The sequence below is a fragment of the Lepisosteus oculatus genome, chromosome 22 (assembly GCF_040954835.1).
Source record: "Lepisosteus oculatus isolate fLepOcu1 chromosome 22, fLepOcu1.hap2, whole genome shotgun sequence".
Taxonomy (NCBI): domain Eukaryota; kingdom Metazoa; phylum Chordata; class Actinopteri; order Semionotiformes; family Lepisosteidae; genus Lepisosteus; species Lepisosteus oculatus.
In genome coordinates, this window is record NC_090717.1 from 12821614 (window position 1) to 12848131 (window position 26518).

At 41.9% G+C, this 26518-nt stretch overlaps 1 protein-coding gene across 2 annotated transcripts in view; it reads left to right on the forward strand.

Moving 5' to 3' along the window:
• LOC102699253 (phosphatidylinositol 4,5-bisphosphate 5-phosphatase A) overlaps nt 1–26518 on the forward strand; it is a 36704-nt gene that overhangs the window by 2279 nt on the left and 7907 nt on the right. For both annotated transcript variants that reach the window (XM_015366319.2, XM_015366318.2), the window contains 7 exons: nt 8213–8748; nt 15418–15525; nt 15932–16040; nt 22070–22186; nt 23329–23504; nt 24688–24799; nt 26203–26312. In XM_015366319.2, the coding sequence (XP_015221805.2) occupies nt 8216–8748; nt 15418–15525; nt 15932–16040; nt 22070–22186; nt 23329–23504; nt 24688–24799; nt 26203–26312 (1265 nt within the window). In that variant the 5' untranslated portion in view covers nt 8213–8215. The remainder of the gene's footprint in view (nt 1–8212; nt 8749–15417; nt 15526–15931; nt 16041–22069; nt 22187–23328; nt 23505–24687; nt 24800–26202; nt 26313–26518) is intronic.

Consider the following 26518-nt stretch of genomic DNA (forward strand, 5'->3'; position numbering starts at 1 on the left):
ATGAAACAATACTTTTTTGGTAGACCATCTCATATTATTGTTTAAATGTTACACCTTTTCTTCATTTTCTAAATAATAAGTTGGTTAACAATTCTTATGCAATTATGCAGTAAACATTTTAACATTGTCAATTTCATTCATTCTGGCTCTTCGTTTCTTTTGGGGCAGTGAAAACGTCCTTATCGAATGGCTTATTTGCCAGAATGGTTGAATTAGCCCATAATACTTTGACATACAGTAGTGGGGTGGGGTTGGGGGTTGTTGGTAAAATACTGATAAAACAAATGTCAGGGCAGGGAAGTACTTGTGAGTAGTACTTAGACCAATTAATGTAGAAAACTGATATAACCAGCACAGTTAGGTGATATGATAATAACTGATAAGTACTTAAATGTGTTGCATAGTCAATAGTATTAAAATACAATAGCCTGCCATTCCACGGTATTCCTCTCCGACATCCATGACAGTAACTTTCATTTCAGGTGAACTCCTGAGTTGTAGTTCAAATACTGTACATCCTGGGAGATTTCAACCTCTATTTCCGCATTGTCCTGAATACACTGTACAGTATATGCTGCCAGCAGCCATATCACCCTGCAACGTTGGTAGCCCACTGAAGCTCAGCAGGTGTGAGCCTGGTCAGTACCTGGATGGGAGACCTCCTGGGAAAAACTAAGGTTGCTGCTGGAAGAGGTGTTAGTGGGGCCAACAGGGGGCGCTCACCATGCAGTCCATGTGGGTCCTAATGCCCCAGTATAGTGATGGGGACACTATACTGTGAACTGGCGCCGTCCTTCGGATGAGACGTAAAACCGAGGTCCTGACTCTCTGTGGTCATTAAAAATCCCAGGGCGTTTCTCGAAAAGAGTAGGGGTGTAACCCCGGCGTCCTGGCCAAATTTCCCATTGGCCCTTACCAATCATGGCCTCCTAATACTCCCCCTCTATGAATTGGCTTCATTACTCTGCTCTCCTCCCCACTGGTAGCTGATGTGTGGTGAGCGTTCTGGCGCACTATGGCTGCCGTCGCATCATCCAGGTGGGGCTGCACACTGGTGGTGTTGGAGGGGAGTCCCCATTACCTGTAAAGCGCTTTGAGTGGAGTCTCCAGAAAAGCGCTATATAAGTGTAAGCAATTATTATTATTATTGATTATATGAAGAAGAGATATTAAAACAGGCAACAGAAACAAGCCTGTTGTCGGATGTGCTAGCTTTCCCCGGCAGGTCTGTATGCTTGAAACACTGGCTGGTTCAGTTGATCGTTGGGATTTCAAGCTCCTTCTTCTCCTTCCCAGTCTTTTTCCCCTGAGGCTTAACTTGCTCTTTGATTAACTCAAGGCTCCAGTCACAGTCTCGTGGCACGCTGGGTATGTGAATGAGTCTGACATGTCGGTTAAGTTCTCCGCTGTGCCTTGATGGGGAGCCGGCTTGATGCTGACTCAAATCAGACTGCCTCGTTAGCTGAGGCTGTAGAAACAAATCACTTTTGCCATTTTGTCAAGTTTTTGTCTTCTTATTATCCGCATTGACAGGACAGGAGTGTCTCCTCAATATCTACACAGGCCTGTGATTTTAAATGTCCTTTCTTTCCTCATTGCTCTCAGCTCTTATGACCCTGAGTGAGTGGGCACCTAGGGGAGAAGTTCTTCTTTCTGCTTCTTGGTCTATATTTCTTGTTCGGTTCTTCCCTAATAGACGATTGATCCAAGATTTTCATCAACGTGCTTCTTGAAGGATCACAAAGATACAACTTCCACTGCTTGATTAGTTGTTTATATTCCGAGCACCAGAATTACTTAATGTGAAGGCAAACCTCTGGTTTTCTTCTGGCTCAGAAGGTTGTCTTTGTCAGTTCCTTTTATGATTTTGAACACAAAGATCAAACCCTTATGCCTTTCATTTTCCCTTTGTGTGTATGATATGCATGGCCTTTACACCTGGGACTTCTACAGTAGGGTACTTTTTGTAGCTTGACATAGTTGAGGAGGTGGAGCATCACCTTGATATTTCTCTTGTCACTTCATTCCGATGTTAGCTCAAAACATTTTAAGAGGATATATGTAGTTATAGAATAGCTTTTGGGTGACAGCACCCTGTGTTTGCCAGACATTTTACTCCCTGCCCAGCTGTGTTGTAAACATTGGTAATCAGCTCTTCTTTTCAAAACCTGCTCTTATTTGTTTCTGGTCATTGACTCCACAGCTGCTCTTTGGTTTTCTTATCATTGTTGTACACTATTTGTACAGATTTCTACTGATGACATCAGCTGTCATGACAGCTGGGTTTGGAAACCGGGCTTATGCTTACCAAAGAAAGTACTAGAATATCTATCCATTTTCCAACTGATTCATCCAACTCCGGGCTGTGGGAGAGCTGGAGCCTATCCCAGCAAGTAGCAGGCACAAAGCAGGATACACCCTGTATAAGCAGGACACCAGGCCATTGCAGGGCACACACACCAGACACTCACACACTCATACCAGACCAAACACTCACACACGCACACCAGACCAGACACTCACACATTCACACCAGACCAGACACGCACAGATTCACACCAGACCAGACACTCACACATTCACACCAGACCAGACACTCACACACGCACACACACCAGACACTCACACACTCACACCAGACCAGACACTCACACACTCACACCAGACCAGACACGCACACATTCACACCAGACCAGACACTCACACACGCACACACACCAGACACTCACACACTCACACCAGACCAGACACTCACACACTCACACCAGACCGGACACGCACACTTTCACACCAGACCAGACACTCACACACGCACACCAGAGCAGACACGCACACACTCACACCAGACCAGACACTCGAACACTCAAACCAGACCAGACACGCACACATTCACACCAGAGCCAGTTTTTCCAGAAGCAAATTAACCTACTAGTGTGTCTAGGGAGGAATCCAGAGCAGCCAGAGGAAACCCACATGAAGGCAGGGAGAATATACTGTAGAGGCTCCACACAGATAACTCCCCAGATCTGGAATTAACCCCAGGGTTTCAGTGCTGTGAGACGGCAATGCTAACCACTGCGCCACTGTGCTGCCTGTACTCGAATATATTATACAAAAATGCACATAATCTCAGGATGGCGTATGGATGTGCTAGGGCTCTGGAGTCTGAACGGGAAGATTCCAGTGAGTTTAAACTCAGGTAGGAAACTATGGCTAACTAAGGCTATTTGCCCTTGAGCAAGGTACTGTAAGTGTCAGCCAAATTAATAAGAAGAATGTATTAATAACTTGCCTGAACCTCCTGCCAGGTGCTTCAGCCCTACAGCCTGGAGGTTGTGGGGTCTAATCCAAATAGTGCAACTCGATCAGTAGAATGAAATCAAGTGAACATGCACAGTCAAGGGGAAGCACAGTGGCGCAGTGGTTAGCAGTGCTGTCTCACGGGCCTGAGGCCCTGGGTTTAATTCCAGACCTGGGGAGTTATACTGAATGTGTGGAACGTGTATATTCTCCCTGCATTCATGTGGGTTTTCTCCGGGTGCTCTGGTCTCCTCTCACAGTCCAAACACATGCTGGTAAGTTAATTGGCTTCTGGGAAAATTGGTCCTGGTTAGAGCATTAGCTGAACAGTTGGTGAGGACAGGAGCATCGAGCACCAGTGTGGAATTCAGCTGTGGCGCTGCTCAGATACCCGCGGGGCTTGTTATTGTCAGTGTGAATTGTGCACGTCTACTGACTGGCACAGTTACATGGCAGGAAGCACGCTCACTCTTGGCAGGTGGCAGCTTAGTGTTCCTCTCCGTGTTCTCTTGCACCCTCTGTGTTTTCACTGTGGACACCACAAAGGCACAGATTGATGTTTGACCAACACTCGTTTAAAGGCTCCTTTGTAAATACATCAACATTGAATACATTGAGATTTCTTTACTGTATCCCTCTAATATTGTCTCTCTAATAACTTTATACCATTAAAACAGCACTGGTACAAATGACCAATAAAAAGGACTAATATATTATCTGGTTAGTGCAAAAAAGCTGAATACAAGTGCAGTCTTCCAGGCCTGTGTAAGCTTGCAGCTGTGAATTGGGTGGTATGGTTCTTAGCTCTAACAGAGGATACAAAAATAAACAAAATGTCCATTGAAACATGAGGCTTTTCTGAATGGCACTGTAAAAGTAGCCACACCAGTTCGGACTGAGCTCTGTGATCACGGGTGCGAGTCTGGGCCATGTCACTCCCACAGTCCAAAGACATGCTGGTTATTTTGATTCTGTAAAATTGGCCTGGCCTGTGTGTGTGTGTTTGCCCTGCGATGGACTGGTGTCCCATCAAGGGTGTGACATACCTTTCGTCAAATGCTTGTCTGGATAGTCTCCGGGCCACCGTGAATTGGATAATCGGTTATTGAAAGTGACATGATGTGTGATGTAAAATCCAACACAGAAACACCCTGTTGAATTTGACACAAAAATGTTTCCTTTGAATTTCATATCACTTACATTTTTACTTTGTGTGATGTGTGAGAAAGTCAATTTATGGTTCCCATGGGTGTTACATTTTCCTTTCCATCTCAAGGTTTTGACAGAAGTCTGCTTGTCTGTGACATTCAAATTCAGTGTCACCAAGAAGGAAAGTACCTGGGTGACAAGACAGAGCACAAATTTACCTTTGTCGCCCAGAGGAATTTGATTCTTTTGGAAAGTTGAATAATTTATTTCTGCTTTGCTGCCTGCTGAAGGGCAGTTGATGTTAATGAGTGATGTTTGTAGACATTACTGAAGTGGAAAGTCTTTTAAATAGAAAATGCTAGGATCGGGCAGCTCTTTTCCTTGTCGTTTAGTGTTTTAATGGCCCATAACATTGAATATTCTCCGACAGGTACAGATTGTGCTCTTCTTTGTCTGGCTCTCAGCCAGCCTGTGCTTTATCCTCCACACATGGATGACCAGGCGCAGTGATACAAGTCACCTAAGAATAGGACTCCTTATCAGGGTGCTTTTCAAGGACAGCACAACAGTATAGGGTTTTCTGAGCCGTCATGAGTTGAATTACAATTTTCTCATTAAAGAGATAAAATCGAGAAAGAATTCTTTCAGCAAAATATTCAGCAGCTTAATTGTTTTTTTTGTTGGGAAGTTAAAGTTTAACAAAGTGTCTGCCAGCTTTTGCTCTGAGTGTTTTTTAATACCAGGGTAACACTCCTACTCTTTTCGAGAAACTCCCGGGATTTTTAATGACCATGGAGAGTGAGGACCTTGGTTTTACATGTCATCTGAAGGATGGTGTCTTTTTGCTGTCACTATACTGGGGCACTAGGACCCACACAGACCAAAGAGCGAGAGCTCCCTATTGGTCACACTAACACCTCCTCCAGCAGCAGCCTTAGTTTTTCCCAGGAGGTCTCCCACCCAGCGACTGGCCAGGCTGTTAAAGATAGAATAAGGACTTTGTTTTAGGAAATCTTATTGATAAGAGAAGTATAGTTAGCCCTTCATGCTCATTTGGTTCCTAGAAAGTAATTGATTCCACAATACAATCCAGCCTCTTCCTGTTGGGTCATTATCTTTAATGTGGAATTTAAATCAAGAGGTGTTATGTGAAAATTATACAATGTGTTTGTTAACCCACTTTTAGTATACTCTGTACAATTGTGGTCACAGTGTTAAAAAGCATAATCTGTTCTGGAATCAGGCCAAGAAAGACTAACCAAATACATTCCTTTAAGGAGTTTCCAGCACCTACAGACTTAAAGAGCTGAATCTTTATAGTCTGGAACAAAAAATATTAAGAGGAGACCTGATTCGCTTATTCCAAACCCGTAAAGCCAGCCATAGACAAAGTCAACCCAATGGACTGCTTCAGAATCAACAATACAACCTGAAACCGAAGGACACTGCTGGACAATATGGGGGAAAGCGAAGGTCAAGGTGGAATGTCTTTATATAGTACAGTGAGCGACGGGCATAGGGAGCAAGCTACCCAGGCAGGCTGGTGACTTCAACAAATATCTGGATGGGATTGTCAGATCAATTACTTACTAGCAGTGGAACAGCTTAGTGGTTTCTACAGAGCAGCTGAATGCCCTTTTCTTCTTTCTATCATTTCTTACAGTCCTAGGCTCTCCTGATGTGGTTAGGCCTGGTTATTGCAGACACCCTGTGTCTGGTGAGAAGAAAGGCCTCTTGCCTTTAGTTCTAGCAACAACAAAACCTGTGAACCCAGGTTGCACTTTTTCGATTCATTAATCTATCTTTGTTTTTAAAGCCATATTTGTTTTCTCACTTTTCTCGCACTTAACCTTTTAATAGAGTACTACTCAGCATTATTCTCACAACGAAAAAAAAGAATAATGGTTTATATAGTGTACATGTAGAGAAAGCAGCAAATGAAACAGTAGAATAATGCTTACATGCAAATATGTACATGGAAGCTACACAGTATATTTATCACCCAGGAGCTACCATTATGAAACATCTATTTAATTTCTGCCGCGGGCTGCCTCAGTAACATAGTTCTGCCTTGAGGCAGTATGGTGACTGACACAGAGCTGCCTAGCTAATTTAACATATTCCAATGATTATTCTATACTTTTCACAACACAATTAAACACAATGACCTTGAATATGTGCCGATACAGTATATGTGTGTCATTCATTATCCCAATTGTAGAAACACTAATGTGATATGAGCATTTTAAAGAACATTGGAACATTGAATAATGGAGGCTTATAAAGCTGTTCCATGTTCATTAATAAACCTAGTGGTCCTCTCACACAGTCTCTCCAGGTACCCATTAACACAGTCAGTGTTGACTTAGAGGAAGGCTGTCACTGTGTTACAGTGCCGGATCACAGCCATTAGGAGTATGGCATTCTCCACCAGAGAGGGGGTGGACAGTTCAGCAGGCACAACAGGAAAGCCTCTGCACTGAAATGTCACGTCGCAGCAGCACAGAGAAGAAAGCCGTTGTCTTTTGGCTGTGAGCTACAAGCTGCTAGCTCCAGTGATGATTATCTCTCTTGCGCTCATTGTTTGCTTAGCTCAGCACGTTCCTTATCTGTCCATCGTTCACATTAGTTTCCATCTCTCCTGCCCCGTATTTTTGTCATTTTGGTGTTTGGCAGGTATTTTCTACTTTCCTCAGCTGCTCAGTCTCCTTGTCCCTAATCAGGTGTCCTTATCAGCCTCTAAGAAACTCTCATAAGCCTTGTCTGTGCCACAACAGTTCGGCAAAGTCAAGCAGTGCATTTGAATGACGAGGTGAACATCCAGTGATTATAATATGAAAGGTGCAGGGGTAATGTTATTTATAAAGGCTTTATAAAAAGATAACAGCAAGGCGCAATGAAAATTTGAAATTTAAATCTTAATTCACACATTTGTAATATTTTTACAAAATGTGCACATTGGAAATAAACTTTATTAGAAGGTTACTTAATGTTGATTTCTACAGCTGTAACCTGTGAATTCCAAAACCCAGTTTCACTGACACTCATGAGTCTCATTTGCTGGGATGCACTCTGAGCCTCATTATGAAACACTACCGATTGCACTACATTGCGATCACAGATGTTTTCTCGTTCTTTTGTTATTTTTAAAAGAATCCAGCCAGAGATGTGTTTGAACAGCGGATACAGAATCAGTACAGCAGAACGAGACTTTCAAATTAGGATGACCTTTTATCTTCCTCCTTCAAGGTCTGATCCATCCTCTCTGAGCTTAATAACAGCCTACTACACTACAGGCCATTTCTTCCATTAAAAGTCTAATCCCCTCGTCCAATTCATCTTGTGCAGTGCGGCGTGGTCAGATTGACAGTACATGGTGCAGAGTCCAACAAAACAGTCAGGAGTCTGTCAACATTGCATGTTATGATAGGTGTTAATCTGTTTAAAGAGTTCTGTCATTTTAAAGAAATGTCCCGTCTCATTTTGCAGCATACAGTAAGTTCTGTTCCACTTCTGCTTTAAGAGCCATATTGTCCTGCAGTAGAAATAAGTCCTCCATGAATGGATGACCCTGAAGTGCATACACCCTTTTTAAATTTTGTTATTCAACTTTAAGCAAATGTGGGCAAAACCTGGTATTAGATAAACCAACCATTGGACCAACAGTCCATTTTGTACGATGTGATCCCCCAGAGTAAATCATTACTGTATGTCTGCTTGTCTAGAATATGTAACAAATCCTGTGTTGTTTTATTCCCGGCAGGGGATGGATCCAGCAGAGCAAACCCACAGAAAGCAGGAGCCAGCAGGATCGGCCACAGCCAGGTCAGACCCCACCCCGGGGCCTGCTGGGAGGGCAGCCCCCAGCTCCACTAACCCCGCCCCCTCGGATGCCCAAAGGCTTCAGGGGGGAGCTGGGAAGCCGGAAGCCCACGGATTCACTCCAGCCGATGCCCTGAGCCTGGAGGTGACGCAGGCCAAGGGGCCGGCTGGGCCCGACTGCACAGCGGGTAGCGGCTCAGGGCCCGCGGCACCCGTGTGCCTGAGCAGGCCCAGGCCCCAGACAACGGGCAGCTCCGGCCGACCCCGGCCCGCGGGAGCCAGTGGGGCTGTCCCTCAGCCCCCGGGGTCCTGCAGCCCCAACCCGGTGAGGCACACGGCCCCCCCACCTGCGGCCCCCGTGCCCCCCGCCCAGCCCCCCTGGGAGGCTTTCGCAGGGAGCTCTGTGGACCCCGTCCCCCCGGGAGCTCGGCCCCAGAGCGATGCCAGCGCCGAAGCCGGGGCCGAGGAGGACTTCAGGTGAGCTGGGGTGTTCTTACTCGGCCTCCTCTGGCAGGGGCCGTGACGTCACGGTGTCCACCTGAAGTCTGTTCATTTTCACCATCTTGACGGTGACGAGAACAATTTCGCTTGCAAAAACAGCAGTAAAAGATCGATGTGCTTTTCAGCTGATGTTCAATACCAGACAGCATCAAATTCATATACGGGGCACAAAGAAATGTCTATTATTCCTTTTTGTACAAAGAGAAGGTTAAGGTTTACCCCATTCCATCATCAGAGAGGAAACACAAAGGGCTTTCTGACCTACTTAAGCCTTTTGGAACTAAAGCCGTTTTATTGTTGGAATTACAGTTTTAATTTTTTTTAAAAAGGTAGTAGATTCTTCAGCTATAAACCACAGATTTAATTTCATAAACTCTTAACCTTCAATTGATTTTTCAAGTCTACGTGTCCCAGAGCCTTGGAAGATCTCCAGCTTGTAAGGCAATATAGACTATTCTGGCTAAAAGGCTCGACATCTGAGGATTTCCCATGTCTTTTGAAATATTTTACTGCACCTCATGCCTGTTCTCCTTCTGGAAAACTGCTATCCAGAATTAGGCCTTCTCATATCTACCTTCACTTATTCTTCTTTGTTTTTAAACACTGCTGTACCTGGAATGTGCTATTTGTAAGGCTTACAAGTAAAGGTCTTGTTTATTTTTTGTCTAAAAAGAAAACTGGAGGTGGATGAATGACTGCTGCTTACAGTTTTAACACAACAGCCAGACAAAAGGCTTAACTGAGCTGCACTGGACAGATGTCTCTTTCAGCACTGGGCCTGTGGATACCCTTGTTGTTCAACTACTCATTTGCTAAAGCCATTTCATCTTACATTTTAATAATTCATATGGCATTTTTTATAAAGCCAATGCTGCCGTATGATATAGTAGCCCACTAGGTATTAGAATCTGTCCCAATGATTAAAAGCTTTGTCATAAAGGAGTACAGTTTTCAAAAGCTCATTTCAATGCAACGAGTATTACAAGTGAATATGGCTCCAAGAAGCACATACTGTACCAACTGGACCAGCCAAGGAGCATAGCTTTCTCACAGCCTTGAAAAAATCAACTGCATCAATCAACTAATATGTTAGTAGAATACTTACTGTAACTCCACCAGTACAATAGAGTTGGCCAGTTCTTTTACCTGATGTATTTGATATGGAAAAATCCTCTGAAGCTTTTTGTTAAGCAAATGTGATCATGCTGTTGGATACAGTACCCGTTTACTTAATCAAAATGAACCACCGTTAGTCCTACCTGCTACACACTGTACTGATAAAGATACGTTGGCGTGTTCCTTGTATGCTTGATGGATGGTCCTTGTGGAAAAATTTTACTTTTTATTCATCGTTAGGTTTAATTCTACTGTACATTACAATGGAAGAAAAATAAATCATGGTTCAATTCTTTTTACATTTTCGGCTGTTGATATTAGCAAGATATAAATATGGAATTAGAATCTCGGAATCTAGAATAAACTACTGAGATTTGAAGAGACCAGGATTCTGTTTCATAGGCATTTTAATTTGAATAATATGGGTCTTTTATGACTACAATTAATCAAAATGAGTATGTGTAAGTATTTCTTTGTATGCAGCACCAAACATATATTTAAAGATAAACACTTTAAAATTGTAATATTTTGTTTTGTGTCTACCGTTTGAAAATGATAACATCTAATTTTTTTCAGGTCCATTTAAAAGATCTTTGATTTCTTCTGTGTCAAATCTCATTTACCTGTATTCAGAGAAATGCATTAAAAGGCCAACAGAAAATCAGTATTAATTCAATGTTTGTAGCACTGTGCACTATAAAGGATTATGCCTAAATATTGAAATCTGAATTCTATACACAGTAGGCCTGTTAAGTCAAAACAACATAAACTTCTATAATTTTATTCCTGTTTTGATTAAATTAGCACTGGGACTAAATAAAACATTATAGATCTTATAAAATATTTACAAGCTATAGTATGACTAGTAAAATATTTAATCAAGACAAAACAGTGTGCACTGCAGGTCTGCTGAGTGATTGATTTGGCAGTAAAGGAGTGTGATACCGTATCACCACTTCAATCCTGCCCTGCTGCAGGCTCCTCCGCTCATTGTGCTGACTTTCCCACCAGCGCTGCTTCTCCCGTGGGTGCTGTGTTGATTTGGTAGATGAGAAGTGGCGGATGACTTTAACAGCGTGTTTGCTCAGCCGGCGGGTCTGATCATGGGGGCCTCGTGTGGCTCCAGGGGCTGCAGCTGCCGGAGCAGTAAAGCCGAGGCGATAAACAATCAAGCAGGAAGTACGTGGAAGAGGTATTAATGAAACCTCTTTGATAACCTGCTTGATTCACAGTTATCTGTGCGCTGAAGCAGGAGGGTTAAGCAGACATGAGTTTCAGTTCAGGTGCAGCAGCAGACACACTGGTCACACAGCTCAGGCAGTGAGTTGTCCTTTTTTGATATTTAATATACCAGGACTAGGTCTGAAAAACTACAGACCTAAAGGCGTGACAGGTCCCCTCTTCCTTTGATTTCTAAACCCTTGGAACGGTTTTGTTCTGAGCACTGAAGTAAACTATTTGTTTAATTAAGAAATAAATATTATTTGAAATGAAAATACCAAAGAATTGCATGACGCTTATGCTAACAATCCCACTGCACAAGTTCGGAGTGAACTGAGAAAATCTAAACGTCAATTAAATTATATTATTAATAAAAATACAGAATTCCTCATCCAGAGACTCCGATATGATCATATTGAACACAGTAATAAATCAGGAAAATATGTAGCAAATCAGTTAAAATGGAATTAAGAAAAATAAATTGTTGCTGCGATAAAGGTTAATACCATCACAGTAGTGAAATATTTTAAAATACATGGGAAATTCCCAGCTGCTGAGTCTTTTATCCCGAACAATCTATATTGCTTTACAAGCTGGAGATCGCAAGACGTAAATAACACTTTCCGTACATTCTTTAGCAAGCTATTCACTTTAGACCACAAACCAAGCCAAACAAATATTCACTTCTTTTAAAATAATTAGAATTTCCAAAACAAACTGGTCTTGTAGTACTGTTTGTTCAATGATAAAGGTATCATACACTACACCTTTGGCCGCAGTCACTACTAACGGAATGCAGTTTCACAGTGTGCAGGGGGACCAGGCAAGGATACAACAAACATCAAGGGAATTCAAACCCTCCACACACAGCACAAAAGCAACCTTTACGTAGTTGATGTACTATTATAATTAGCAGATCCATCAGACTCCTTACAAGAAGCTATCAAGCTCATAAATACGTTCTCTGAAATATCAATTGGAACATCCACAGTCGTGCCACTGTGTGGTGATGGTTGTAATGCCCGTTGTTAGCAGGACCAGCAGTCCTCTGTGCTTTCTGGGGAATGTGGGCAAGATGCGTCAACCTCTTTCACTTCATATCCTCAACTCAAGACATCTGTTGCGACAGATTATGAATTACAGTTTACAGTTTCAGTCAAGTAACTCAGAACTTAGCCAAAATGGAAATCAGCAAAACCTGGTCTTCTTCAGGTTGGAATACCCTGGAATACAACCTGAAACTGACTTGCCATTACCACCCTTAATGCGGAATCTAAAATCATTTTACTCTCTGTCCACAGGATTGGTTGCACATTTCGTGTCCTCCTCAGGTGCCCAGATTTTGAATGTTCTTTGAGAATCTCATTGGTTTCTCACTGGTTATTGTGTTTCTCCCTGGTTTGCTCTTCAAGTGATTTTGTTCTTATTTGCTATCGATTATGGACCCTGGTGCTTCTTGCTTGCCGGGTTTGCATTTGGTTGTATCGTATTTCATTGTTTCTGATCTCTCTTCATCTCGTGTTTGCTCTGCTGCTATCAGAGTGCTGGCTAGTTATGCCCTTTAGTAGTGTATCATCCGTATATTTGATGAGCTGGATGAGCTTGCTAATTAGTTCGTGGTCTCAGTCACTGTTGTAAATCGGTAGGATTCCAGCAGTGTTTTCTTTAATTACCTCACTCCATGCTGAGGTTTCTCCCTTAATGAGTACTCTTTTTTTCTGTATTTAAACTAGTTCTTGATTCACATACACATGAAATAACCTTGGGTGCCTGGTCCTTTTAATATAAGAATAAATTGACTGTGCAATACTTCGTCTATTTCTAAAGTCTACATATCAAGTGTCGTAAAATCTACCAGTGTCCACTTTGGGAGTATGTTTGCAGAGTGGTTTAATGTGCTGCTCTAGACACAGTACAAAAGGGCAACCAGACTAATTTCTAGTGTGACAGAAATTTTATATTCTGACAGATTAAGAGAGTTGAATCTCTTTACTATAGACCAGACAAGACAGCATGCAGACTTGTTTAAAATGTAAACTATTTAAAATCCTTAATGGCACTGACTGGGTTAAGTCAGGGGATTTGTTGAAGATGAAATTGGGAATCAAGTCCTTATACCAAATTAATGAAGCTGAGATTCATTATGAAAACAACTTGATGGAATCCTTGGATCATTAAGCTACTAGCAGCTAAATGAGAATATAAAAGATTAAGAAAGGTAACAAAAGAGGAGGCCATTCGGCCCATATTTCCCATTTGGTCGTTAATTGATCTAAGATTCCCATCCAGCTGTTTCTTGGAAGAAAGAAGGGTATCAGCTTCAGTCACATGGCTGTGTGTCCGGTTCCATCGGTTCCATCAGCATGTCAGTCAGAGAGGTTGCCTTCAGTCCCAGAGTGCATCTGGTTGTTCCTCTCTGGAATGATTACAGAGCAGTAGTAAATATCTAGAACACGGCAAACAAAATTGCACATCATATTCTGAGAGAGGATTTACTTGTGTGTTTAACACTTTTAACATAACAATCCTTTATTTAAATTCTGTGCTTTTAACTGTATATCCTAATGTTTTGTTTGTCTTTTTTATTGCTTCCCTACGTTACCTAGCAGATGTCAAATATGTCTTAAATAGCAGTGGGTGTGAGAACAGAGCAAGCGTGCCAGTGTTATGGCTTTGCTTCTGAATAAAGGCACTTTGCTGTGAGCTTCTTGTCCAGTGTTTGGATTTGGGCTCCATTGTCTCTAATGCTTATTGAGAGAATGGGAGTGTGAATGCAGGCGCTCTAGAAGACAGTGGTGTGTGGAAGTGACAGATTAGTCACTGCAGCTGGCAGCTGGAAATGGGTCAAGAACTGCAGGCAGCTACTAACATCATGCTTGGGAAGGACAAGCTCAGCTGGAGAGGCTTATTAGCTCACATAGCAGGACTGCCAGCCAGCATACACACACCTTAGCCATATAGCTATGCACACACATGCATCACAAACACAGTGTGTATGCACACGTGTCACACAGACCCATCATGCATCACAAAGACAGTGTGTATGCACACGTGTCACACACACCCATCATGCATCGCAAAGACAGTGTGTATGCACACGTGTAACACACCCATCATGCATCACAAACACAGAATGTTTGCACACACATCAGACATACTCACACAACCTATGTAGACATCTTGTGCACACTCATGTTAGCCATGTGCACACAGCGTGCAAAGATATAAGGACATCAGCCTGCAATGATGTTATCATATCCACTGAAAGAACATACTGTCAAAAACACAAACACCATTTACTCTATATGTACAGAACAAACTGCTACACTAAGAAGCCAGCTAAGTCCATACACAAGTTCAGTACTTACACAACAGCTATACTATACGTGATAACTGATTACCCTGAGCTTAACAACTAGTAAGTGGTGATAAACTCCAGTCCTCTAGGGCCTTTAGGTTTTATTCCTGCTGAGCTCTCTCTTTTCCCCTCAGAGCTCAGCTGCAAAGCTCGCTCAGACATTGTCCCGCTGAAAACCATGAAGAGAAACTGACCCAATGTATGCTTTGCCTGGGTCTTTGTTAACATTTCTTCCCACTACAAGGCTTATCAATGCATTGTAACACAGTTTTGTCACTGAGGCCCAGCTGGTTGATTAGATTGCTGATGGGTTAAGGATCCAATCATCTCTTTTCTATCCTGAACCTTGCGTCCCCTGTGCTCTTGTTTTGTTGTTGATTTTGAAGATGTCCCCTGTCAATGGACTCTCCGTCAAAACTAGGCAAAATGGGTCTGTCTGACAGTTGTTCTTAATACAGACCAGATAAAGAATTAAGGAAAATAATAATAATAAAAATGTTGTAATCAAAATGACAATTCTATGCACACGCACAATGATAATCAACAAGGGAAGGAGGCTCTTATTTTGAATCTTCATTCAGCTGAGCAGCAGTTTTCTTTTAATAGATGGACAAATGTTTATCAGTTTTGCTATGAACAGTTTGACCCGTGGAAAACAGGGGCGTCCTCACATCCTCCCTCCCTTTTTAGGGTTACCAGCATTATTTTGATCTCACAAGGTTACATAACCGAGTAAGACTGGTAATTATTGTTCGTAAAATATAGAAATTTCTAGTCAGATAAAGTAGTGAACTACAAGAAAGTCAGGTCAAAGCTTTCATTTGACTTTATTTTCTATTGATCTTATGTGTGGTTGATGTTCCATTCTCATCTGTGAAGACATAATTGTTTTTAAAATGACAGATCACTATTAAAGCAGGTCATTGCCCTTAATTCCTCATCTCTGGCAGGGTGCACATCATCACATGGAATGTGGGGTCAGCTGTTCCGCCTGATGACATCATTTCGCTTCTGGGGCTGAACATAGGAGATGGGATCACAGACATGTACATCATTGGGTAAGAACTTCATCTTTTTCAAGATTCCTTGTTAAATATGTCTGTCCACAACTTCTGTTATGACAAACAGTCCCATACAGCACCTGTCGCCCTTCTGTGGGTCTCACCGCTAAACGGGCACTTGATTGCTGTTTCCTGTAGTTTACTGCTCTAAGGAATGGTGACTAGTGTCCTACATTAACTTATCAACCATACCTCAGTTCAAGCCAGAGCCCTTCCTGCCTGCCTAGTTATTTAATAAATAATTAAATAACTAGGAATTCCAAAACTCTTTTAACGACATTAGCCATAAATGTGAACGTATGCTCTCTATCAACACATGGGAATGTCTAAGACTAAAAATCTAAGGCAAGACTTTGAGAGTGCCTGAGCACTATCTTCTCTTTCTGTCTCTCTTGTTCTTCAGTCTTCAAGAAGTCAACTCCATGATTAATAAACGGCTGAAGGACGCCATCTTCACTGACCAGTGGAGTGAGCTGTGTATGGACACACTGGGTCCCTTCGGCTATGTGCTGGTTGGTGAAAAAAACAATGTTTTAACACAGTGGCCATTACTTGAGGCTATATTGCCCACTTACTGTAGGTAAAGTAGAATATGTCCTGTTCAAACTGTCAAGAAAGAGAAACTAGCAGCGTAAAGTTCTTGAGCCATAGATGAAAACAGCATGGTTACCAATTCCAGTCACATAAAGTGTCTGGTCATTTATTTAAAATAATGTTCTCTGATAAAAAAAAAATATATATATACAGTATATCGTATGGCCTCATGTGAAGTTTTATATTTCAGTAGTACTCCATCGTGTGTCTAAACCATGACCATTTACAAACATTTTAATTCATGTCCCATTTAAAAGGAATTTTCACCTGTGCTGTTTGAGCAGCTTAGATAAGGTTGGTTTATCCATCCCTGGATATGGGGTTTGGGGTTGTCAATGAAGAGCAAGAGTCAGATGAATAGACTTATAAATTCTGAGATTTGGATCAGAGAGAAGCACAAAAGCTCTCTGCATGTACTTTTTATAGATGTGTTACTGTAGTTATCCCTTTAAACCTAAAACTGAAAGTGTCTGAGATCTGGTCATTGATCTATAAAATGACCATGAAATTGTCTTTCACTTAGATGCCTCAGAATAGTGGGTAAAATAAGGAATTGTATGTAATACCTCATTGAATATATGTTGAATTGATATTGCTTCACAATTCCTCATTAAATACATTTTAAACCACTACTACTTCACAGAGAGAGGATCTGGTGATAACTTGCACATTTCAAAATGAAATGTCCTGTCTCTTGATTTCATTTTAAATCTGTGCATTTTAGTACAATTCTGATCACTGATTCAGGAAATCTAAACAGTAGTTTTACAGCACATTTATAGACTACTCTATTTGTTTATTATTACTTATTCTAGTTTACCCAGTGTTTTGTATTGACACGGAGTAAACTATATACAGTACATGTGTTGCATAATAAAGAACCTTGAATTTTTGTTCTGCTCTGAACGCAGGAAAGGGTCTGAACTCCGGTAAAAATTAAATAGTCACAACTGATTCTTTTCAACAACAATGAATTGAAATGAGTGCAATGGGTTTTTCCTCCACAGGGACTGTGGTTGTGAATAAACTGAGTATACTGTAGTACTCCTTTCAGACCTTTTCACCTGTAGCACACTATCTTACAGGATCACCTCAGTCAACACAGGAACACAGGAGGCATTGTATAATCATTTCATTTGCAAATGAAAACTGGGCAGCGAGGATCATGTTTCAGGGGCCCCAAACACATTGCTTCTTCAAATGTGTTTTAACATTAAAGCTTTGCAGAACAGCCACTTTGCAGGTTTGCACCTGAGCAAAAGAGAGCTTGTCCTTTTTCCTGCTCTATTTCTATATGGTAAAAAATAGACAAAGACATGTCATCTTTTGAAGATTTGAAGAAACTATTTTTCTTAGTACAGCTACCTAGATACCAATATTTTGCAAAGGAATACTCATTAAAATAACGGCATCCCTGTCCAACCCTGATAAAAAATGTAATGGGTTATTTCTAGTCTGCGTGGTTTAGTCAAATTAAACTTGTTTTAGACAGAGGCTTAAAATGAGTGCCTCTGCTTATGCAGAAAGGTTTTTTTTAAGACACAAGTCTTCCCAAATGCCAGATATCTTTTTTATTCAATGCTGTCATTGGATACCCAGTTTCATGTAGGTGTACTGTACTACATCCCAGATATCTTTATACATTTTGGAAATGTTGAAGATTGTCTTTATTATTGTTCCCATTTCTGCCTTAATAATAGCAGCAAAAACCATAACAATGAAGAATGACATGCCAAATGTGCCTGCTATGTATTGTGCTTATATAATACTACTAATAATAATTGCTTACACTTATATAGCGCTTTTCTGGACACTCCACTCAAAGCGCTTTACAGGTAATGGGGACTCCCCTCCACCACCACCAATGTGCAGCCCCACCTGGATGATGCGACGGCAGCCATAGTGCGCCAGAATACTCACCACACATCAGCTATCAGTGGGGAGGAGAGCAGAGTGATGAAGCCAATTCATAGAGGGGGATTATTAGGAGGCCATGACTGGTAAAGGCCAATGGGAAATTTGGCCAGGATGCCGGGGTTACACCCCTACTCTTTTCGAGAAACACCCTGGGATTTTTTAATGACCACAGAGAGTCACGACCTCGGTTTTACGTCTCATACAAATGACGGCACCTGTTTACAGTATAGTGTCCCCGTCACTATATGCACTGCACACAGCTCCGAACAACCTTCTTCTCTTGTTCACACCTGCAAACACACACAACGCAAACCTGCAACATGGTTCTTACTTTTTCTGTGGTTGTTGTGTGTTACATTTCCATGCAACTTAAATATGCTGTGGGACTCCTAACATGTATCAATTTCTTCCTGATATGTTATTCAGCAGGAGAGCTCTTATCTCAATTTTATCTGTCATCACTCCTTGAAGTCAGTAGACAATTATGTCATTTTTTCAGCCTGGGTATTTTTTTTCATCCCTAATGCCTCAAAAATGAAAGGCTTCAAAGCAGAACACAGAGCTTTAATGCAACAAAATGGCTGGTGAAATTCTAGAGTTGTTCATCTACAACAGCTTCTCTCATTTGTAACTGCAGCAAGTCCATTCTTGAGGGGTCTTTTATCAGCTTATCTGCCACTAGAAGGGCTGAAATGTGCTGTTAATTATTACTTTGATCAGATCAAAATCCTTGCGATGCTTAAACTTTTCTGAATTGCAGTTGCAGTAGCAGCAGATTATTTCGGTCTCACCTGCGTGCCAGCCCACAGCCTCCACTCCACAATACCAGGGTTCTTACTGCTGTGCTGCAGATGCACCCACACAATGTGGTCACTCACTTATTTAAGAATCTTACACAGATCAAAATGCCCTTTATCTCTAAATATGGAACCCCTAATCATCAAGTCCATGTTGGTCATATCCTATAATAACCTGGTTAGAGCTCCACCAGAATAATAAGGAAAATGATTAATAAATATTAAAGAGAATATGAATTTTCTAGCTGAATTTACCTGAAAGTGGTGTCTAGTAGAATAGATGTTTACTAAGTTCTAATTACATTATGGTGTCTGTATAAAATAAAATGTTACCTGTGTATGAAAACTTAACATTTAAAGATTAATTAACATTCCTAGATTAAAGGACATCTCCATTATGACAAGTATTGGACTTTGTCGGGATACTAATGTTATCATTTGCAAAGCTTGGGTCTTTACCTATGATTGTTAGCTAGTTTGTTAGGTACTTTATTTGTTTGGAGAAAATATTAGGTTATTGGCAATTAGAAACACTTCTCCAGGACAGTGGCTCATTCTGCAAGTGCAACTGGTACAAAGCTGAGAGCATAATCAGCCTTATGCATCAATTTTTCATTCACTTTGATAGAGATCATTAGGAGGCCATTACTCGTGAGTTTGCAGGAAGAGGGTCTTTAGAGCTGTAACTGACACCAGGGTGCTGACTTCTTGTGTGAACAGCGAAAGGGTCCGCTAATCGACACAAGTGCACTGCTGTAGTCCACTGATTCTGTAGAACACAAGAGATAGAAAGCTCAATGGCAAAACTTAATACAGCCTTCATAAATTATTGAAGCAGAGGCTGCAGTAGTATTTTACTGGAATGAATTGTGTTTTCTTTATTTGAATGGCCGGACATGAGAGGAAGCCATTCAGTCCTGTTTGTATTGGGGATGCAATGTGTTCTGGAAGGATCTATAGCTTTCAAATGCTGTGAGTCTAATGCAGGCCTGGCACTTTTATCAATGTTCTTTTTAAGGCAAATATGTAAAGTCTTTGCACCTTGTAATCCCACTAAATGCTGAGAGATTTTACTGGCTTCTCACTTAAGCCTACGTACTGTACAAGGTATGGGGAGATAGAAAACTGCAGACTTTCATTGTATTATTTATTTAATGGATACGTATATTCTGTTTCTTGAAGAGAAAACAATTAGGCAGCACTTTGCTGGAACAGTCTGTCTCTGAATGGTCTGAGTTAAGCAAAACAATATCTCATGAATTCATTAGAGACCAGCATCCAGGGAAGACCGTGTTGGAATAATTTCTAAGAGAACTCGGAGAATAGGTGGCCTGGCTGGGTTTTCAGCCAGCACACATATTTTTCAGCTGCAACACTTAAGCAACGTGGAAGCGTTTTAATGACAGCACCCTAATTTATGAAATACCACCTTGTTTTGAGCTTGGAAAATGTGCTTTCCTGGTCAACTCTGCATTCCCAGGGTGGAAGCAAAAGTAAACTGGAATTGCAAACTTCAGATTCAGTACCACTGGAGACATGCACCCAAACCTTTAGGCAGCAGCTCAGTTTGAGAGATGTGAGGAGCAGAGAAGGGTCGTCAAACAAAATGTTGAGCCTGTGGTCCAGGCAGCTGTGCATTAGCGTGTATGACAGAGCCGGCCGCTGGGAACAGGAATAGATTTTCCTACAGGTATGTCATCTGCCAAGGAGCCTCACTCATTATCTGTCTCTTAAAGAGAGAGGGGAAGTTACTGAGTAGGCTCTCACCACAACTGGATGCTGCATAGATCAGCAGCTCTCAATATATCTCTCTTCCTACACACTGCCACGGAGTGTTTCTCAAAAGTGCTGATTACGTGCTGAGATAAATGTCAACTGTAGAAATAATAAATAGAAACCATCAGCCATCAGCCATCAGCTGATGTAACCATCAGCAAAAGGTTACATTGTAATTCGCTGTAAGAATATGAGGTTATTTCTGGTAGAAAATGTGAATTAATAATGGAAATAGTATTAAAAATACATGCAGAGGGAGTTGTATTGATCTGTTGTTTCTAAACAAAACATATTATTTACATATCTGATTCTGGTCAATTTCCAGCAGTTTTCCTTTTTTAGACATTCTAATTGCAAGAAATAAGAAGAGGGTAAAACTCAAACAGATTCAATATTTTTAAAGACTCAGTTTAAAGACTGTTCTTTAGGGCACTTCCGTGACAACGCCAATGTTAATGCAAAACTGTAATAAGCCCCTAGCAGAACACATCAAGTCGATTACGTAAGAGCTTAATTCACAAGATCAGCAGATGCAGGCTGAGCTGTATTCACATTTATAAAACTTGTAGTTCATCTTCCAATGTTGGCTACAGGAACTGATTGTCAAGAGGCCGAAACAATACAGTATAAATGAAACAGCCAACTGTGTTACACAGAAGCCAAAATGGAGACATGTCTGCGTTAATAGTGTAAACTACTGCACCTGCTTTTTTGGTTGTTTTGTGTTTCTCCATCTTGTCGATTCTTTTAGAATTCACGCTGCAAGAATTCCTTCTGACCACACAGGGCATAAACGGAACAATAACGGAAGGGAAATGGAAGAGATTCAGGCTCTTCCTTGTCACAACAAGCCTCAGGAAGAGTCAAAACCAATTCCCTCTAGAGATTATGCCTAAAGATCGTTCCTCCTGTACATCCTAGAGTTAACATTCTTGTGGAAGCCATTGCATTTTCACATATTGGGCTTGTTAGGACAATGTTTCCCTTTAAAGAAATCAATACTAAGCAGATGCATGTGCACAAAGAAAAGACATTTAGTGACCTGAACTTCTTCAGACAGCATTTGTGGTTTTATACACAATGGACAGGCTGTATGTTAATAAAACAGACATTATAAGGTTTTATTGTGCTTTATTCTTACACCATCTAAACAGTTGTGATCGATGGCCAATGGGTCGTTTTCATACAGAAAATCCAGGGAAAACATTATTAACAAGGGAGTGCTGGAGTAACAAGAAGGTCAGCCAGGGAGAGAGGCAAATGCCATTAAACACAACATGCATTACATCCTGTATAGTCTTATAATACAGCCTGTCAGGGGCAAGAAATAGTTTCTGTGCATTTTTAATATTTTGTGTGTGTAAAGGCTCCTAAAGGAGCTACAACAGCTATAGCTCCTCCAGCTCTTCCTGTTTCCCCTGACACCTCCCGGTCTGCCAGTTCCCTCTCTCTTCCAGGTGACTTCCCAGCGGATGCAAGGTGTTCTGCTGCTGGTTTTTGCCAAGTACTACCACCTGCCCTTCCTGAGGAATGTGCAGACAGAGAGCACGCGGACAGGCCTGGGAGGATACTGGGTGAGTGTGCCCCCCTGCGCTGGAGCTGACACAGTATAGCCTCTGCATAGCCAGGGCCATACTCAAACAGCAGCTTCTGCCACGCCTGGTGTGCTGCGTGTTTTTTCTTTCAGAGAACAAGGCAGCACCCGCTGTTACAGACCCAAAATAAATCAATAAAAAAACTTCTAGGCATAAAGATTTCGGTCTCACAACACCAATGTTGGATATTCCTTTTGAGAAACTGGTGTTAACTGCTGGAGGTGGTACATGTCTCTGTAGACACAGATATGTAATCAGAGTCAGAGTGCCTTTAGCGCAGTGCTTTAATTGCACTAGTGTGTTAGTTTTACAAACACAGAAAATGAAGAAATAACTTGGGTCTTGATTAATCCCCTTGACGTTTGGGAGATAATAAATAAAGCCTTTTTTGTCCCTTTCAAAGGTAATTCAAATCAGGAGCTCAGAGTATTCTGACAAGAAAAGAATTTTCACAACAAGTTGTATCAACTTTAGGTTAATTATATATTTTAACTGTGACGGCAACTGTGCCAGTGATTGCTGATCTTTTAAGGTCTCAACTGCCCATAAAAATCTAATAAATCTAATAAACAACACCTGAAATCGCTCTTACAGGCTGGACAATGAATGGGTAGGAAGAGAGAGGTTGGTATAGTTACAGGACCACGGCACCCTTTATTCTCTTCACAAGAAAATCTCTTAGCGACTGTAATTGTCTGGCCTCTGTAGCTCAGTGCTCCGCTGTCAGCAGGTCAGACCCTGTCCATTGCTTTAGAATATGGTCTCTGAAGTAGGTTTCCCTCCCGTTGATCTACACAGCTGTTAAGAAGGACACCCAGATTAGAATGAGGCTGTTGCACGTAATATAGTTTAACTTTGTGACAGACACTTACCCTATCCGAGCAGTCCACTACAAGAGTCAGTGTGCCGCAAGCACTGACTGGCCTTGTATAAACTGGGCTTCAGCTTGTGACATTTTTATCCAAGGCCTAATTAAAGGCTTAGCAATATTAAAGATATTTTGTCATAGTAACCACAGCTTTAATGAATCCTGTTGCAAGCTGCATCATAGCTAGCGGAATGAATCACGCTGTATCTTCTGTCCTGACAGAGGCGAAGGAGTGACTCTTTTCTCTGCGCAGGGTAACAAAGGTGGCGTTAGTGCCCGGATGGCGGTTTTTGGCCACATGGTTTGTTTCCTGAACTGCCACCTGCCGGCACACATGGAGAATTCGGAGCAGCGCATGGAGGACTTCGAAAGCATCCTGCAGCAGCAGCAGTTCGATGGGCAGGCGGCCTCCGGCGTGCTGGATCACGAGTGAGTGCCTCGCCGGGCCCTGGGCTCCATCTAGTGGGGGGGTCTGCTCGGCTTGTACTGCCGCTGCCATACTTGTCTAAGAGGTCCTGGGTCTGTATTAGTGCCAACCAGTCCGGGATCATTCTTCTTTCTGTTTTCTGTGGTTACAATTGTGTACCTGTAAAAACTAGGATTATTTCGATATTAAAGGAGGCATTTATTTGATCATGTTCGAGTAGGGAGCTGCCTCAGCGTGCGTAGGCTTATTCCCTGCTGAAAGGAAAAGTAAAGAGACACAAGGTTTTGGCTGTGGAGCCTTCTTCAGGTGTCACCCTTTTGTGTGTCTCTTCTCTTTTCTTCTCAGCACGGAATGAACCTTTACTTGTTTATTTGATCACGTCGTGGGCACTGATGATGCAGCCCTATAGTGTCCGGGACTCCGGGCCCGGAGGAAGGACAATGAAGACAAGGAGCAGAGTAGCAGCCAGCAGAGCATGAGTGGATACAGCTAGAGAAGGGGTGTAAATGAGTGGGATAAATGGGATAGTTTAAAGAGGGTTGAAATTGTGTTTTAGATTAATTTAAAGAATGGTGTTGGGGATGCAGTTCTGAGAGTTTTCTGTTTAAAGGTTCTGTTTACTGTACATGTTAACTCAGTGGGGAGACTTTATGGACCCTATAGAATATTGATGATTGTGCCGATATTAATAATGCATCATAGCCTAAGTGGAACAGATGCTCAGTCTGTGTAATCCAAGATAATTGGCTGGCAGGCTACCCCAGTATGCAAAAAGGTGGTGAAAAGAGCTGGCTGATACATCTCCTTTTGATGTTATAACCTAGCCCGTCACTCATCCCTAAAGTGTTATTATGACAAGACATCAGGCTCCTTCTTTCTATGTCCAGTGGACCTAAACCCATTCAGTCTGCCACATTGTGTACATGCTTTTGAAATTGTTTTTCTTTTCAATTCTGAAATGTAAAGACAATTTTCTCCCATTCATCTGGATCTTCTGTGTATAAACTAGACTTATCCTGGCTGCTTTATAAAGAGCATGTTCAATGGAAGCACTAAACATTTTGGTTTATTCCTCTATTTAATATAAAATCCTCTATGAGGCTGTTTTTTGTCCCTTGCTTTATCTCATAGTGGTTATGGTGAAGAGTTGAGATCTAATTTCAGTATTTGTTTGTTTCTTTTCAGTGTGGTGTTTTGGTTCGGTGACCTGAACTTCAGAATTGAGGATTACGAAATTCAGTTTGTAAAGAATGCCGTTGATGGCAACAAGCTCTCTCTGCTTTGGGATAAAGACCAGGTGAGAAATCTTAAATGGTAGACTATGGTTTTCAGTTTAATTCCTTCTGTTCCAATAAGGATCAGCTATACCCAGGATCAAGTTAGGTACAGTACAAGCTGTCCTGACTACAGTATTTGAACCTGTGCATTTGACATCACCCTGAACTAAAAACTTAGATATCCTGATTCAGGAAGATAATCTGATTTGAACAGTGCTGTAGACCCAGAAGTTTACAGGCTCCCCACAATTCCCTTCCATATCCTAATTTCCTTAAACAAAGAAGGTTTACCTTCTTTCTGCTTGCTCACTATTAGAAGAGACAACAACATCTCACTCTGATTCCTGTACATTTATAGCTTGTACAGTTCATTAGTGCCTGTGCCTAACATTGACACCAGGTCTTTAAAAGCTACAGTTTGGGATTGACAAATTTATTTCCCTGTTAGTCTTGACATATACTGGATGACGTTGATGTTGACAATACTGCATTAGGTGCTTTTGAGCATATCCTACGTGGTTTGGGTTATTATAAAGGCTAGAGTTAAAATTAGTGAATTTGCCTACACAATTGTATTTGAATACATACAGTACTACCAACACAAGTGTCAGGCAGGAGCTCAAGGAGCCTTGTGTGTGTGTTTCTGGGAAGTCCTGTTTTGGTGACCATTTAGCTTCTAGTCAAAGAGGCGTCTTTTCCATTTATCACTTACTGAATACAGTAAATATTCATCACGCTCCTTGGGAAACATAATCAATCCTGCTGCCTGGTGTTGTCATGAGTCATGAGTTCAGTATCCCTCATTCGTTCAGTCTGGAAAAGGGCAAGACAAATGTTTCCAACACCAGTGCCCTGTGAACAAATAAGGTTTACACAATTCTGTGGTGATGAAGAATCCTGTTACAGTCCTACAGGTTAGATGTTTTTTTAAAAATGTTCTATAAATATGCTAGAACGCTCTTAACATATTGTCCAACATATTTGTCGTTGTCCTGCAGAACAGTTGTTTGTTTTTTTGACAAATATACAATGCTCACCTTCCTTGCCTCCGTCTGGAATGAAATCATCTTTCTGCGTGTCCCTGGCTCCAGGGGCACAGTGCCTGTTGTGTGTGAAATTAAAAACCGTGAAGGGTAAGGGGGGCAACTTATCCTGCTTTGTTTGTGCACTTACAGTAGTTTGGTGTTTTTTACACGGTGATGATTTGGGGAGCGGGCGAGGGAGGCTGCCTCAGCAGCTCCAGGTCTGGCCTGGGCTGCGGTCGTGTCAAGCAGGCCCTTTTCTCTCTCCTGCGCGGGACTGTGCGTTTCTCTCTCGGTGTCTCTGTCGCCGGGCCGCTGCCTCCACAGACACCGCGCTGTCTTGAACGCTGGAGTGCGGCTGACTGCTCCGGTGCTGTGCTCACTGCCCTCTTTGTCTCCAGCTGAACATGGCCAAGGGCTCAGAGTCTGTGCTGGAAGGGTTCCACGAGGGGCCACTCAAATTCCCCCCAACGTACAAGTTTGATGTGGGAAGCAACACCTATGACACCAGGTACTGCCCAGCATGCTAGTGAAGTCTAGGAAAGTCTCCGTGGTGCTGTTGCACTGTCTGGTGCTCTGCCTCCCTCCTCACTGTCTTGCTACTGGTGCAGTACTTACTGTTTGTCATGCATCACGCCTTGTTTCCATGCTGAACTTTCTTACCGTTAACAAACGACCACCAGGGAGTGTCTAAACCCTTCGCTGAAGGTCAAGTGT